Here is a 17,184-nt window from a genome sequence, read left to right on the forward strand (position 1 = left end):
ACGTTAACAAGCAAATATCAACTAATGCCATCAGCGGACTTTGACGTTTTGTTTATGGCCATTTGATGCGCTTGTCAAAGCAAAACGAGACCTTTTCATCCTCTAACAGGGCGTATGCGTAATCAAAATGTTTTGCAACGGTAAATTGCAAACATAAACACTGAATGAAAAGTACTACGTGTATAGGTCGCGTGTGTGTGTGTGTGTGTGTGTGTATGTGTCTGTTGACAATATCTCATGTCTAATGACCAAACAGGCAATGGACAAATAAACATTTCGCTTCGGAAACGGAAGTGCAGCTCTTAGGATTTTGGTGCGTAAAGCTTTTCCTTCTTTTTTTTGTGTTTGTGTCGTTTGCCCGTTTTACAATCCATCTAAAAGCATTCGTGTTGGCGCTTTTGAAAGGATAATCACTAGTTGAATGTGAACAGGAACTTCAATTCAATATGAAGGCTACTAAATTAACTATAAAACCAGGGATTTTTTTAAAGAGCTTTCAATTAGAATTCAATGACTGAAAAAGAAACTCTAAAGTCCTAAATGTGTTTTTTTTTTCAACTTTGACCATTTTTATTTTTAGCATAATTATGGAAATTTTCCACATTTCTTGTTTATATTTAAAATGCGCAAGCTAACCCAAGAATTAAGTCAGTCGACTGTATAAAAGCGTAAAAATGTTTAAAAATCGGTTTAAGAGTGGGGTACAAAAAAAATTCTACTCCAAAGCTTTCTTTGGAGTCCTCTGCGGTCTGTGTGTATGTGTGTGTGTGTTTTTTTAAGCATTTTCTTTCTTGTCAAAGCCAATCGGCCTCTTCATTTATATCATGGTCGATTGCATGGGCAAGGCCAAATCAAACGCAGCTAACCACAAGGATGGTCCACCCCCCCCCCCTCTAAATGGCCAATGCTTATTTGGCCAACTTGAAATTGCTTGTTGTTTTCATTCCATTATCGGGTCCATATATAAGTAAATATATATATATATGAACTTACTTGCTACTGTCTTGGGCCCACAGTCAGTCAGTTGAGCAGAATAAAAAGCAGCTGCAGTTTGTCTTGGTGGTCGGTTCTTTTGTTTTATTTTATTGTAATTCAAATTAAAGTTTTAAATTGCTCGGAAGCAATAAAAAGTTTATCAAGTGTAAGACTAAAATAAGACGGCCTCTGACTTTTTGGCAGTTCGTGTTAATTGTTTTGGGTCAAACTAGGCTTAAAGTTTTGGCCAAAGAAATGTGAAAATGGTGCCACATTTCAATGGCCTAAGCTCTTTTGGGCTTCATTCAAGGCAAAAGTAATACAAAACAATGGCCAACACACGCACACACATACAAACACACACACACACAGACACAGACATACAGACATAGATAGTCAGCAAATAAATCAATTGGCTTTGGCTAAAACGTTTGAAATTGATTTCAAGTTCTTTTGGCCCATTGTTTTTATATGCAACAAAGGGACAATTTTTCATTTCAAACGATAACAATAAAAACAACAACACATCCTCACACAAACACAGACAGACAAAGAGAGACATGCACACATACATATGTATATGTATATGTGTATGTGTGTAGCCCATGCATGTAAATTGGCCGCATTGTTTATGAGCTCCCCATCAGGCTAGGAGGCCCGTAACGCCTTTTGTTCTTTGCAGCTTCTTTCCCCTGCTACCGTTCCCCTCTCCGGCTCCCGATGTCTCTTCGCCTGCTGACTTTGCCCTTGGCCATTGGCCATTGACTGTCAATTTTAAGAGTCGGCCATAAATTCAACAAATGAGCAGAGTCAGCCGCAAATCAATTCTTCTTCATTTATTTAAATGCACAAGCATATAAAAAGACAAAAAGAAAAAAAGAAAATTGCAAATTGTTTAAAGTGAATTTAAATAAATGACATTTAAATTTTAACTCTCAGTCATTAAATTTTGTAAAATCACATAAAGAGAAGATGCCACTTATAAATGTAGCAGAGGATTCGTTGACAGGTTTATAGTAGCTTCTTTATTAAGTGATATCCAGCTTATATCCATTGAATTAACTGCATTTGATATAGTATTTTACTAAATGACTCATCATCGCATACAAATCTTATTCAATTGTTTCTTTTGTCTGGAGATATATAGCAAGATAATAACCAAAACTTCTCTTGTTTAGTTGCTTCTCAGTCCTTCTTTTGAGTTTGGACTCATTTTCGAGTCATTTTTTTTTAATTGCATACGACTAGACAAATACGAGTTGTTTTAGAATTATATTTTGTTTTAAGGGTCATATTTCAAGACGTTCATATTTTGAATCATGCGCGTTTCTCTTTCAATTCGCATTACAATGAAATATGAAAATACATGTTTTTTAATCAACAAGAGGGATTAAAATAGACTAATCGAGATGATTTCTTTTAATAAAATCTTTCAAATGCTCGGGCGGATATTTAGTAGTATATTCACAAGTTTATTACGATTATTTCTAAATCAAGATCAAAGAAAGACAATCGTAAAATGAAAAGGTAACTTTAGTATGGCTAAATTAACCAACTTTCTGTTACGTTAAGTAAAATATTAACATATATATATTTTCCAAACATTTTTGTTAGTTTTACTAAGAAATACAATTTCATTTTTACCGACCTATACTTCTATTATATATTTCTATTTTTCTATTGACTATAATTTCTTCTGTTTTCTAATAATTTTATTATTGTTTACCAGTTATAAATTAAACTAAAAGTACAGAAGGGACTACAAAAGCTTTTGGTTGGATTTGCATACATTTTAAAAACTTTAAAAATGAATTAGATTTTCTGGTTCTAGTTAAATAGAAGTAAGATCAAATTTGATTTGGTGACGAAAGATATTTCGATACGCATAAAATCCATTCCAAATCATAAGGTAAAAGTGACCTACAGTTTGATTGCTTTTGAATGCACTTTTCTACACTTTAGTTGCCCCATTTGGAATGCATGACTGACTACAGGGATTTACATCTCTATGCTCCATTTCCAAACATTTTTAGTAACCATAGAATAGCTATGCTTATGCAATCGAAAGTCTTTTTGGTTCATCGATACTTTTGTTCGTCGGTTAAGTTTCCATTGATTGGCTTCTAAATGCAGAGCTAAATCCTTTGAACAAATTGCCACACATATGCGCATACATACATACACACACTTACAGAAACACATACTGCATACAGACATACATACTAGCCCCTTGGTTGTTACAACAATTGTTGCATTGTTTTCGTATAATAAAATTAAACTTATGCACTTTCGCTGTAGGGAGCTGGAAAATGAAATGAATGTGGGTGTGCATTTGTTAAGTGGCAAAAGATTGAAATGAAAGCAAATACACGTACTACAAGGCAAAAGTGACGTGCAGCTTATTGGCTGTGTCTGTCTGTGTGTGGGTGCGGTGCCTTGTGTATGTAAGTGAAATGAAATGGAATGAATTGCTTGCCAGTTGTTGAGGGCGTCAGGGTTCAAGGAGGGGGTTTGAAGGGAGGGCTTACCATACGCAAAGATAAAGTTTAAAGGGGGCGCCAATGCAATTTGCTCGAGGTCAGCTCAGCTTTTCCTGCAATTTCATTGATAACTTATGTCATTCAACAAATGAAGTTGACATGAAGTTGGCTCCATCTCCCTTCGACCTCACCTACAGCTATTGCTTTCCATTTTGGCTTGCCTTTAATACTGGGTGCAAAATAACTTTGACCATATTAAATGACATGGCAGCCTTTAACATGGCTAACATCAGGTTGCTTGTCAATTATCTAATTGAAAGACCAAAAACACAAATGAGATGCAACGCTGACGATCTCTGTCTCTGACTTTCAATCTGGCTTCGGAGTCGAAGTCGAAACCTTGTGCTATTTCAATTTAGTCTTTGACATCTCTCCTCTGTGTCACATGCAAATTGAAAAATCATCGTAACCCAGCCAGCCAGGGCTGGCAAAATGAAATCAACAAAAGCAATGTTTTGCCGGAAGCGTTTTGTAGCCGCCCAAACTAATATTGAGGCAGGCGCGCAGCAAACTGTTTCCGCCAGGCGGCAGATGGAGCTACTACTACTACATTGTGGTAGGTATAGAGAAAACAGGGCCAGTAGTAGGTATTCGAAATGGGATTGGAATTGGGATTGGGCTTGGGTTGGGCTGGGACCAACCAATGCCTTAAGCGCCATACTACAGTCGCAATTTTTGGCACGCAAAAGCGTACAAAGTTTTTGGCACTGCTATTGTTGTTGTTGGCAAAAAAAAAAAGATGCTTGTTAAACAGCGGAAACGGAAATGCCAACAGTCGCTCAAAGGGAGCTTGATCCAGTACAGGGGAACACATCTAACTTAAGCAGGGGAAAGGAGGGAAGGGAAAAAAAGAAAGTGTAAATCAAACTAATTGAATGTTTTTGCTCAGCGCACAGCCGGTGCCAAAGACATGATGGCTTTATCGAGTTGGAAGGGATGCTAACAAAAAATATAGTATGCCAAAGCGGGAGTGAGAAAAAAAAAAACAGAAACACATCCATATACTAATAAGAAATTCAATTTCATTCGGTACCGAATATGAGCTGCCGCATATCCTTTAAACCCTTTGCCTTTGGTCACATCTCTCTTACCCTTTTCTAACTCTCCGTCTCTCCACCTCATCTCATATATGCACCCACACAGGGCCGATTATTCAAGCCTTTGTCTATGTTTTTAATTAATTTTAAGCATCTCAAAGTTAACGAAAAAGTATCTCCTTCATCCAATGTAAGTTAAATCAAAAGAAATTAAAGCAAAAATGGAAGCATAGTCTAATATAGCTAAATCCCATTCAATGTTATTCAATGTTTTAAAATATAAAAGATTTTTGATATTTTTTGTGATATTTCGATATTTTATTATCTTTTTGCTCCATAAAAATACTGTTATTTGGGTTCAGTCTATTTCAACAATCCCAAGATCCATAAGCTCTAGGATTTTCATTATTGAAAATATCACAAAATTTGCTTTATTTGGATATAAGTGTAGAAAATAAAAATATACATTAAGACTTTGCAATTTGTCACTTTGCCATATAAAATAATTATCATAAAGATCATGATGAAAGATTCTAGACCTCAAATTTAAAGATTTTTCCTAGAACGGAACTAATTCTGTATTGCAACAATTTCCTTATTATATTTTGCAAGATTGTTGCAAAAATCAAAGACTAATTTAAATTGGCGCCAGGTATTAAGTTAATGGGCCATCGTTAAAACAGTTTACGACTTCCCTTCGACAAGAAAGAAAGGTAAGAAAAGGTAGTCGATAGTCCTCACCTAGCATTGCACCTTGGCATCGATGCATTTGTCTGTGGCAGCAAATTGCCGTTAATTTAATGAGCATTTTGGGCCATAAAATCACTTGGCATGGCTCAATTGCCACCATGCTGGCAGCTGGCACAATTTATTTGACTGTTAATTAGAAATTTAAATTATGCGCTTAGCCTTTGGCCCCCGCCCACTACTGTTGGGCCACCGAGCTGAATGCTCTTCAATCGGTGAGGGGGGAGGGTTGAGAGTGGATGCGGGGTTGAAAGCCATTCAATTGCCGCTGCACAATATTAATTGCAGGCATCTCTGGTACTTGCTCCTCTGACCATCAACCAATGCAGCAGCAATTTTCTTTGGTGCCCTGGCGAAAATCGAAATAATTTATAATTTGGCACAATTACGCTCAGCCGCAGGCTGTCGGTGGCGACGGCGACGGCGGCGACGACGAGGACGACGCTGGGTTTGCATCTTGCTTTGGCTCTCTGGTTGCTTCCTGCTCCTTCCTCTCTGGTTTATATGGGTCATTTGCTTTCGAATTGCATTTTATTGATTTTCTTCTACTCGAACCCAATGGCTGGGAAGTTGTAAGTAATAAACTTTCACTTGTTTTGTCGCCATCGTCGTCGGGTGAATGGGGAGAAATGGTATGGTGGTGTGTATAGGTAGATTGTCCAGGCAAAAAGGATATGCAAGGACGACGTTGTCCAAAGTGGTAAACACATTGCTCAAAGCCAAACATTTGGCACACTGCCCACACCGCCCAACCGCCCCTTCTCTGTGTCTTGTATATGGAATTCCAAGTGGTTTTTGGTCGAAGTTTAAGCTCTGAGCTGGGCAGGGTAGTGGGGGAATTTCTTTTCTGGCTGTTTCCATTGTTTGCCTAGAAATTGGGTCGATAGCCTTTGGCTGGCATTTGAAATACTGGAGATGCTCGCCACTCTCTGATGGCCATGATAATAATGATGATGATGATGATGATGATGAGCAGCAGCTTGCCAGCTAGATTCTTGGCCATTGTTTTAGCTGCTCTGCATGTAATTTCCTGGATGTATGTTTGTGTGTGTGTGTCTGTATTGTTGCATCTGCAGCACAACTCCCTCAAGTTGCTGTTACAGTTTTCTAGAAGTGTGTGTGTGTGTGTGTTTTTTTTTTTTTGTTGTGTTTTTTTGGTTTTTGCTATTTGTGTATCTGTTTGTTGTAACACTGATTACTCCTGCTTGTTAGTGCGTTTGGCTTTGCGGTTGTTATGTTCGTTTACATGCCTGTATTTGTATGTTTTCTATGCATGAGCGTGTGAGTATATATATATGTCTTCTCAAATACCTACCTCCTCCTCCACTTGCCAAAGTCTCCTGCATTTTTGCCAAAATACACATTTTAGCTTAATTTGCAACTTGTTAGCTGCCAACAAAACATTTCCCTCCCAAAGGCTCCCTCGCTCCCTCTTAAAAACCCTCTTTATCACGTCTCTAAACTAAGCGTAACCGCCCATACCCCAATACCATACCATCGTCTTGGCCAAAAGCTTATGTGTAAACAAATCAAAACTCGAAACTTTAGTTGTTTTTGGGCATCTTGTTGCTAAAATTTTCGTTATAATGAGCCATTGGCCCGAGGGGCCCAAAGCTTCCATCTAGGGCAACAAGTTAAGCCCAAGACAAAAGGGAACAAAACGCGACTCTTCTGGTTATTTTCCATTGTTTAAAGGTTCTCTACAAAATTCAACAATAGTTTAAACAAGAAGCCTTAAAGCATTTAAATTTACTTTACAAAATAAAAGAACGTTTGTTATGGGTTTAAAAACTAGTCGAAAAATAATTTAAAATACTTTTTCCATTACCAATTAGTAAAATGATTTAATCTCAAATATCATCCGCTTTAATTTTCATAATATTTTAAGCAAAAGTCTTTCTAACAAAGCATTAAGCCACGTTCAATGAAGGGAGGAGCATTTGAGCATTTGAGTTTTGCTTTGCAATCTATTTATCCATTCAATATATGTGCTGTAACCCGATAAGTATGCATTACTTTTTTGTTCAGCTTGCTGTTAGTTCTTGATTTTTTTACAAAAAATAGTTTTCAGTTAGTATTTGCTGATAGTAATGGCCATTCGATATGATTTCACGACCAATTATTTCAAAGACAAAAAAGAAACGAAACGAAAAACAAACTGAATATGTGAATCACTTGTTGCAAGTGAAATGTTTCTCATGCAACTATGAACATAATCCGTTTTGCCATCTATCCAACTTTACTCCCAAATGACATCGAATGATGTCGTCGGTGTCCTGTTGTCATGATTCACTCATTTGTAATTTGCCATAAAATAAGCATAAATTGGTTCAATTTACCAAAAGCTCCATTACAACTGCACAGCAGAAAAAGACAGGCCAAAGAATGGCGAAGACCAAACCCAGCAAAGTATACAGTTACAGTTGTCAACATCCCAAGACCAGACCAGAGTACCATATCAAGTACAGCAGTTGGGTCCTCATCCTTCTTGTCACCATCGTCGTGGCAAGTGCATTGTAATGACCAAGAGTAAGAACTGGAAGCTGGAGTCAGCAATGCTGACAGCCCTGCGGTTTCTGTCACGCGCATTGAATCTGAAGCCGATGCCCAAGTCGAAGCTGAGGTCTCGGTTGCATTTCACTTGACGTCGTCGAGCTGCTTAATGTCAACTCTTGGCATTTTGTCTTAGTGGCCAACTGCAAAAAATTGGAGGAAAAAAAAAAAAAAATAATGCTTTTGGAATGGAATTTATGATGAGACTTTTTTGTGCTTGCAATGCGAAAATCGTCATACTTAATTCGTGACTTCAGCACTTTCTAAAAACCATAGTGAACCATGGTTAGCATTTTCACAAATTTCAAATGAGTAATTTCGTTAATTTTCAGCGCCATTTGCAAAGTTTTGTGGGCTGTTGGCGTTTCCGGTTGGCTCGCAGCGTTGTGAGAGCCTAACCAAACAGCATGTATCCAACTTTGGCTCATTACTTTTGGTGGCTGGACTCATGCACTTAGAGAAAAAATGCATAGCAAAAACAAAACGGAAATCACTGATAGAATACAAACTGATTACTTATTTAATCGACTAAATGATTGTAAGATTATCTTCCATCCTATGTAAAATATTTTCTAAATTGTTTCTTATTCTATTAAAAAATTTCCTTTTTTTTAATAGAATAGGGTATATAGAATGTTTCCTTCAATCAAGGAATAGTTCTTGCCTTCTGCTTCTTTTCATAATTTATTTTATGTTTCTGTTATTTTTTAAATTCTTCAGATTCACATATTCTCGTAGTTTTGGTTTGAGTGTCGTTGCGTATTTTATATTACGGCAGCACATTTGGCTTTTAGTAATTTTCAGATTTTGCTTCTATCAGCTGGACTTTAGATTGGTTTCATGCCACCAACTCCGCCAAAGGTCCACCGTGTGTATGTCGATTGGGTACATTTATATATGTATGTATATACTATATATGAATATTTACCTATATATGAATGCATATAAAATTTTTTGAATTTGGTTTCAGAGTCAGGTCTGATAATGTTGTTTTCTTCGCATTTCGTTATATTTGTACAGGTATTCGTGTTGTATGTGTGTGTGTGTGCGTGCCTGTGTGTGTTTGCTTGTTTACCATGCATTGCATTATATAATTTGAGTTTGCAAAATCAACATGTGGCAAATGAATGGCCCTGGTGGTGGATAGTTACTACCAATGCGGCTGTTGGTCATGCTGTTGCTGCTTTTGGCAATATTTTCTACATGCCACATTGGAAACGTAGAGCGCGTCATTATTGGTCTGCACTGCTCGAAAAGCCATTGAAACACCCCTCTTCTAACCTGCTAGTGGTATGGAGGGGTGAGTGTGTTTGCATATTCTGTGCCTTTGCCTCAAAAATACATGCCCAAGCCAACCTTGTGTGCAATTTAAATGAATTTGTTTAGTCAACGCTCTTGGAGTTTTTGGTTGCCATTCAAAAATTACCTTCCATCTTGATTCACTCACCGACAAATTTCATATTCATAATTTAATTAAATTAACATTTTGTGTTGAATTATGTACTTGCATGTGCTCCCTTTCCCTCTGTCTCTCTGGGGGTGTATAAAAAGCATCTATGGTCCAAGGGACTTAGATTTCCAGCCTCATACCTATAACCGCACGCGGCACGCAAGACCCATATACTAGGCTAGTGTATGGGGGGCGAATGTATTTCGAAAATATTTAGATGAGCGCTTTAAATGCAACAGACCAGAAAATTCCACCAAGCACCAAGTAGGTTAAATAAATAGAAAGGGTCCTGAATTTATGTTGGGGGGCCATATGCCTCAGCAGGTTCCGCAACGTATTAAATTAATAGGTCCTAGCCTAGCCTATATATGTAAATATCAAGTGAAATCGTTTTAGTTAACGTTTATACAATGCAACTTATGCTTAAAATGAACAGACATTGCAATTTGAAAAAGATTTCCATAGAGATTTGACATACCCAAAGATATCCTTCTATGTGTGTGTAAAAATTAAGACATATTTTGAAATCTGATTAAGATTTATCAACGGATTGGAATGGATTGGATTGAGAATGTATCACCCCATCAAACAACATATCCGTTTTTTCCCATAACTTTCGAAATACAAAATATTTCTAAACATCAAATGAAAACTGACTGAGCTACATCATTTCTTTTTGTTGAATCTTTAAAATTATCACACATTTTTGATTTAATAATCTATAATTTCTTTTGCTAAAAGAAAGTAAATTATAAATGATTGCTTACATAGAACATGATTGTTATATTTACTTAAATATGTTAATCTTGTTTGACCAACTTGTTAAACGACAGAGAGACAATGTTTCTGTTTGTTTATCTTAGATTTTTGTTGGTGTTGTTGTTTTTTAAACAGCTTTTGTGGCATCGAATTGCCTGCAATCACACATCCGCACTCTCGAACGCACACTCCAGACTTGCACATGGACACACACCCACACACATACACACCTGGCCAGTGTGTTCTGGACAGGACATGGAAGCTTTGTCACTTGTAGCAGTTTGAAGTTTACAGGGTCACTTGGGACCCTGCTAGCACATAAAGGACAGCAAAAACTTAAAGACAATGGGCCGGCAGGAACATAACAAAAAAAAAAAAGAGAAAAGAAAAACCTAATCTACTCAACAACTTACTGGGAGAGAGGGAACTACACACACACACACATACTTAATGTATATGTATTTGGGAGTGTGTTGGTTATTGTCTTGGGCATCACCCAGAGACTGGCTTCGATTCGAAGACGACAAGCGACAAGTTTTGCAAATAAAACCAATACAAGCGACACACTTAAGTATGAACAAATAACAAACTAAATAAAATGCCAAAGATACCAGCCCAAGGGGCACAAAACTGGTAGTGGGCGTGGGTCTTAGATTGGGTTTTGGGGCGTGTGTGTGTCTGTGTGTGAAGGGGAACCATAGCATGAAGGGGAGCTATGTATATGAAAATCAGCTTTTGCTTTGCATGCAAAAATTTTTACTTTACTTAATTTTTGGTGGCTTTTTGTTTTCACTGCTTTGCTGTTGTTGATTTTGGTGTTTTTTTTTTTTGCATACAGCATCAAAGTTTTTGCTACTTGAAAATGTGAAGAAGATAAAAATAATGGAAAAGTTTCACTCGCTTTTTTGTTCGCATATATATAGAGAGAGAGAGAGGGAGAGCTGAGGGAAGGACTTTTCGGATGGATGGATGGATGAATGGATAGATGGATCGTCGGTTGGTTGGGATACAGTCAGTGGGTGTTACTTGAGCAGTCTATATAGAGTGTAATATGCTAGGTTTGGTTTTGCTACTTGCCGCAGCTGCAACGTCTTAAGGTGCCATCTACTTAAAGTTCAACTTTGGCTTAAGCTTTTCTTGCTGGTGCTGCTGCAGGTAACAGGTCCATGTGTGTGTGTGTGGCTTTGTTTGTGGGTGTGACACTTTGGTAACAAGACCATTTTATTTATTGCCTTGGCAGCCAGGCGAATCTTAGTGTTGCACCACTGGGTATTCTCTTACCAGAAATGTAATGTTCGTTCTACTTTTTAGATTACTGAAACTTGCATTACAGATGCGTATTTGTTTGCTTTTGTTTAAAGCGCATTTTATAATTAAAATATTCATACTAATCGGCTTACTCAAGGCATAAATTTTCTGTTTTAATAATATTTGTTGTTATTTTAAATAAGAGATATATTTTTCTGTACAAGATATGTACGTAAATAAGATAAAGAATTTGCAACATTGATTAGTGATATCAATTTAATTGATTAACAATTTAAAAACATTTACTAAAAATAGTTATCAATCTGTACAATCAAATTAGAAACGAAAACCACTGGAGAAACCATACACTAGATAGCGTCCAAGCGGTACTAACAATAAGTGAAGCAAATGCACTGCATGGCATTTCATTTCCATTTCAATTCAGTTTTCCTGCTGGAAGTTTTCCTGCCGGAATTGCACAAACACACAAAAAAAAAAAAGAAAGGTGTGCCTAGGCCAGTGGCAAAATCTGACGCTGTTTATCCTGGGATTGATTGTGTGGCATATATACACAACACACAATGGCAAATAATCAGATTTTTGTGAAATGCACGAGGCATGAACTAGGTGCTAATGTTATTTGATACACTTCCTTCGCTGTGTTTATTTGTCGTTACTGTACCAAAGCGAAAAGTAATGTTTTGGTAAGTGAGTTGAATTGTTGTTGCCTACTTTCGGGAGCTAGGCTGACATGAAACGGGTTAGACTTCAGGCTTAATCGAATGCAGACCAGGCCAGAACCGAAACCAGATCCATTGTACACCCCTCTCGTGTGCTGAGCCCACTGTGGTGGGCTGGGGCCTCACATTGCGCTGTGGCTGTGATTTATTTACCGTTGAAATTATCTTGTTTTGCGGTTTGATGCATCGCATTGCCAAAGTAACTTTATTTTGCACTCGAAAACCTTTTTGCACTGCACCGCGTAGAGATAAAAATTTACGTTTTCTTCTTCCATTTCGAATTCTTTTTTTTTTTTTCTACCTCTCCAAATTTTTCTGTTTTATTTTTTTTTCTTCTTCTTCTTGTTGCCACTCTTCTGTGTTTTTTGTCTCTCTCTCTCTCTGGGTGTGTGTGTGTGTGTGTATTCGTTGGCTTTTCGTGTGGCTGGTAACTTTTTAACTTGGGTGAAAATTGACTTTGGTTAGATAGTGAGAGAGATGGGATAGGCGTTCTTTTGTAGAGCATAAAACTTTTGTTTTAGACCATCAATATTTGCGTCTGTAGCAGTTGTAGTTGTAGCAGTATGGAAAGCTTAATGTTTATCTAGTTGCAGTTTGTGATGGAAGTTTCCTTCTGCATGCTGCATGAGGCGAATTGAGCCAAGGATTTAGTTTCGTTGCAACACTTTAGTTTAATTGGCAACCCACGCGAATTGTGTACACTTTTTAAGTAAGAGTTAATATTTAAGTGCTGCCTGTCTCTCTTTCCCTTTCGCCCTATCTCTTTCTCTTTCTGTTTACTTAAAGTTCTTTGCTAATCTGACACTTGAATTTTCCATCACCTGAGAGCTAAGCAAATTTTTAGCTTTTCTACATCGACGATTCCGTAAAAAAAAAAAAAATAAAGAAATTAGTTCATATTCTAGTTGGAGTTAATTTTTTTTGGTTAGGCCAAGTCATGGACATGAAAAACCAATTTCATAGCCAACCACATGTCACACACACACACAAACACAATGCCAACCATGAATTTTGCTGGCCGCATTGCGGGTACAGAAATGTTTATACACAATGGAACAAAATAAATTCAACTAAATTTTAGTAAATTTTTGTTTATTGTTCACGAAGTTTAGGCCCATGGTATTTAAGGTTTTGTTTGATAACTAGTATACTCTACTTAAAAGTATGCAATGCACTGTAAACCACATTTAATCGAAATGATCATGAGAAATTGTATGTTTTAACTACTTTAATGTAGTGTCTTAGCATGGGGAAAAAAGTCTAAAAATGTTCAATACTATAAGTCAATTATATATACATAGAGTATGTTATATTCGTTTTACTCAAAATAGATAAAGGCATTTGGTATCTTTTTTGCATTGTAATTCATTTGAAAATTGAATATAAATTATTTACAGAAAACTAAAGCAAAAAAAAAAGTACAAAAAGCACTAATAACAGATATGCATATAGACATGTCCCTGTGTAATTTTAATTAAAACAAACAGAAACCTTAGTGGGAGTTGTCAGCTATTGTGTGTGTGTGTGTGTGTGTATGTGGCTGTAAGTATATATGCTTGTCGAGCTGATTATGTTTAGTCCTACTCGCACAACTTTTGGCCATAATTGTAAGCCCTGCTTTGTTGGTGTTTATTTCAATGAGTTTCGGTTTGTATGTTTGTTTGTATATATGTTTCTGTGTGTGTGTGTGTGTATATCTTTATTGCACATATTATCTTTGTTGTAGCTGTCATTATAAATTTCATTTATGCCAAACGGAAGTACATATAAAACTCGACGCATTTCCACTTTTAATGAGGTGAAAACAGAAAATTTTTACACCCCTTTCACAAAAACCACTTCAAAACAAATACACACACACACACACATTTTGTGGGACAAATCAATATTGCAATTAAATTTCATTAAATTTCCCCATAGAATTTAGTAATTTAACAATTCTAGACATTGATTGACTTACAGGTGTAGTTTCATTATGATGATAATGATGATGATGATAATTATAATTTGTCGTTTACATGCATTAACATACATACTTATATGTATATGCATCGAATTGTAAGTATTTGCACATTAACCAAATTGTAATCATGAATTTATATGTGTTTAGTATATTAGGCAACACAAAACCAATTTGCAGTTCTGTAAATACATACGAATACTAAACGTTTATTAAGTTACCCAAATTGCAATCAGTTATTACAATGTATGCAGTTTCAGGTTAGCCAAAGGGCTTGCCAGAATATGAATCGGTTTTTGGCCTCTACACAAATGCAATTCAATTGGTCTATAAACAGCATAAAAACCACAAATGTTGAGTTAAATTTTGGTAATTTTGATGCCAAGTACTTTGGTTTGTTATTTCTGTTTCATTTAAGACACTTTTATTTTTAGAGCGCTCAAATATTGCTTAGTTATAGTTTGCAATCCATGAAGATAATAACTATCAGGCACTTTGATTACCGTATAAGAGATAATAAACAAAAAGATATGACCAAACTCGATGGTTTCATCCTTGTCCTATTCCGTCTTTCCTTTCCATCTTCTTATCACTACGTTTCTACCCTCTTAAGCCTCAATTGTAATCGAAATTGTAATTCAAGCTTATAGTTGTATTACCCAAAGGGCTATACTTATAGTTGTATAACCAAATACCGTTTGTGTTGCATGTAATCTTCTATATAAAATCTTTTATTCTCTGCTACACCTAGTAAATTAACCTAGTTAATAAATTGATTAATTAATTAACCAGTTTTTGAATTCATGAAAAACGTAACAGACATTATCTAACAATATACTTGGAAAACAATATTGTTAAGAATCTGAGGTACGCCCAAATATTGTTCGTTTTTATTCAACACGTTAAAAGGCGTTATAAATACCATTAGACCTGAAACCCATTTCATTTAGAAAGTCATGGATTACCTATCAGTAGTAACTTTTGTGCTGTTGTTTGGACAAAGTTTACAAACAGAATATGAATTTTTCTTCGAGGATCCAGATATATTCAGCGATTGTCGAAATCAACCAATTGATGTTATAAAATGGCGAGAAGAGTTCGACTTATCGGATCTTTTTACAGAAATGCACGACGATGTTATATCAGTTTCTGGAAATGTAACCGTAAATTCCATTTGGAAAATTGATCCATCTGATCGAATTGAGGTAGATACAAATATAATTCTAAAAAAACATTCAAATAAAGTGTCCAACTTCATTGTTAATAATATAGTTACATATCAATACATACCATTGGGAAATCGGCGTATGGCAACCAACCGTTTATAACTTAATCTATAAAGATTTCTGCCTCGCAATGTGGGACAATACAACCTACTTATACAACTTCTGGAGTCAGCATATAATCAATGTGGATGAAATCAAAGAGAAATGTTTCAAAGTTGCTGGTGTAAGTAGGACCAAAAGTCACAAAGAATTCACATAAATTTTTACTACATTTTAGACAATTATTTATTACGAGGATTGGGTTAATCAAATGGTTCTGGATGTTATTGGGCCAACATTATATGGGCGCTTTCAAATCGAACTAATACTTATGGCCTTTGATAACTTCGGAAAGCAGCGCCCGAGGAATGTATGTTTTCAGACTACTTGTGAATTTCGAAAAAAGAAGAGTTAAGTCTATCATTAGTTGGTAAACATTCCATAACACGACATATTCTTTAAGAGGTTTTTAATAAATTACTTCGTTTTGCTCGAAATTTTACTACAATTATTCATTTTTAAGATGTCTTTTATCTCTTGAGAATAATTTAGATATTCTTGATCAGAATCAACAGCCAAATGAAACACCAAGATTTCAAAAATTATTGTTTTGACTTTGCTTTAAATTTCCATGGTGGACATGTATATTCCATTCAAGCACAACTTATCTAGATAGCAAATAAAGAATACTCTACAAAACCAAGCAGATCAGATTTTATGTTAATCAATTTAATGTCACGGAATTTTGCAAAGTGTAAATATTTTTAGTTTGAAAAATAATGCCATTGCACTATTAGCTTCTAAATATCGTAACCACAAAAATGTAACTAGTTATACAAGCCCAGGTCCTCTAACTCACTTCTCTCGCTTTGCCTTGTTCATTTCATTTTGATATAATGAGTTTTTACCACCATAACCACGCCCCATGGGTGGACCAAGCCCAAAAGCTCATCATCAACTTGTCAGACCAGGGTTGACAGGGCGTCCATTCCCCCTTTGGATTCCGCTTCCAACTCTAGGACCACCCATTATCCATTACCCAGGAATGACTATTGAAAAACGGTTGACCAAAAATGACGCGCAAATGTTGGCAACATTAAATTAAAGCGTCGTAAACTGGCGCAAACCGCACGCGAAATTTATGCATATAAATCAGACCGCGCTGATTGACGTGTGCCAGAACCCGGTCAGAACAGGCAAACTACTGCTAATTTGTCGAAGGGGATGGGGGGGACGAGGGGCTTTATTGGTATGGGGACAGCAGCCCATGGCCAAAAGCGAATAGCCAACAGCCAACAGCCAATGTCCCCTCTTTCACTCTCTATGAGACGATAAAGAAGAAAAAAATGTGGAGAGAGAAAAAAAGTGGGGAAAAATTGTTGAAAAACACCAAAACAAGGCAAACCAAGTCAAGCCAAACCAAAGCAAACAACAACAACAACGGGAGCAACGAAATGTGCCGAAATTCCATCAAAGCGACGTTTTACGGATAAAACATTTGCATATTTTGATTGGACACGCCCAGTTTTGTGCGCATAGTGGGCGAACGTAAACAATATGAACCAACGGATGGTATACATACGTACGATTTCTATGTACATATACACATATACACTGAATGGGGTTGAGTTTTTGGGGATTGCAGATTGATGGAGGAATGGAGAGAAGGTTCGAGACTCGGGGGTTGGGGGATTGTTTTCGAGGTCTGCCATTTTGGCATGCTATGTGTACGCTAGGCTCAGACAACATCAAGCACAATTGCGAGCAACTATGACGATAAGGCTGCTCACGCCCCCTGACTAGACTGGACTGAACCAAATTGAACTCAACTTGTCCCCGGTCTCCGCCTAAGGTCCATCATCATACGGTTGAAATGGCGCGGTGACGCGACTTTACTCATTGTATTTACG

At 36.7% G+C, this 17,184-nt stretch overlaps 1 protein-coding gene across 2 annotated transcripts; it reads left to right on the top strand.

The window, feature by feature from the left end:
• Positions 1-128: 128 nt before the first annotated feature.
• On the top strand, positions 129-15,782 carry LOC6648043. Of its 2 annotated transcripts, XM_047013521.1 has the most exons (4): positions 129-313; positions 15,132-15,214; positions 15,282-15,458; positions 15,513-15,782. In XM_047013521.1, exons 2-4 carry the CDS (start codon positions 15,134-15,136, stop codon positions 15,687-15,689), a joined length of 435 nt encoding a protein of 144 aa, XP_046869477.1. In that variant the 5' UTR covers positions 129-313; positions 15,132-15,133; the 3' UTR covers positions 15,690-15,782. The 2 variants fall into 2 exon arrangements, with proteins under 2 accessions (XP_046869477.1, XP_002070521.3); XM_002070485.4 differs by lacking the exon at positions 129-313 and having other exon boundaries at positions 14,141-15,214.
• The last annotated feature ends 1,402 nt before the right edge of the window (positions 15,783-17,184 follow it).

The sequence above is a fragment of the Drosophila willistoni genome, chromosome 3R (genome assembly GCF_018902025.1).
Source record: "Drosophila willistoni isolate 14030-0811.24 chromosome 3R, UCI_dwil_1.1, whole genome shotgun sequence".
NCBI classification, from domain to species: domain Eukaryota; kingdom Metazoa; phylum Arthropoda; class Insecta; order Diptera; family Drosophilidae; genus Drosophila; species Drosophila willistoni.

Bases quoted from the DNA above. Each gene is read 5' to 3' on its own strand.
- LOC6648043 (XM_002070485.4), top strand. From the start codon at position 14,966: ATGGATTACCTATCAGTAGTAACTTTTGTGCTGTTGTTTGGACAAAGT. The intron at 15,215-15,281 runs GTAGATACAAAT...TTAATAATATAG, and splicing joins ATCCATCTGATCGAATTGAG to TTACATATCAATACATACCA. The intron at 15,459-15,512 runs GTAAGTAGGACC...ACTACATTTTAG, and splicing joins AATGTTTCAAAGTTGCTGGT to ACAATTATTTATTACGAGGA.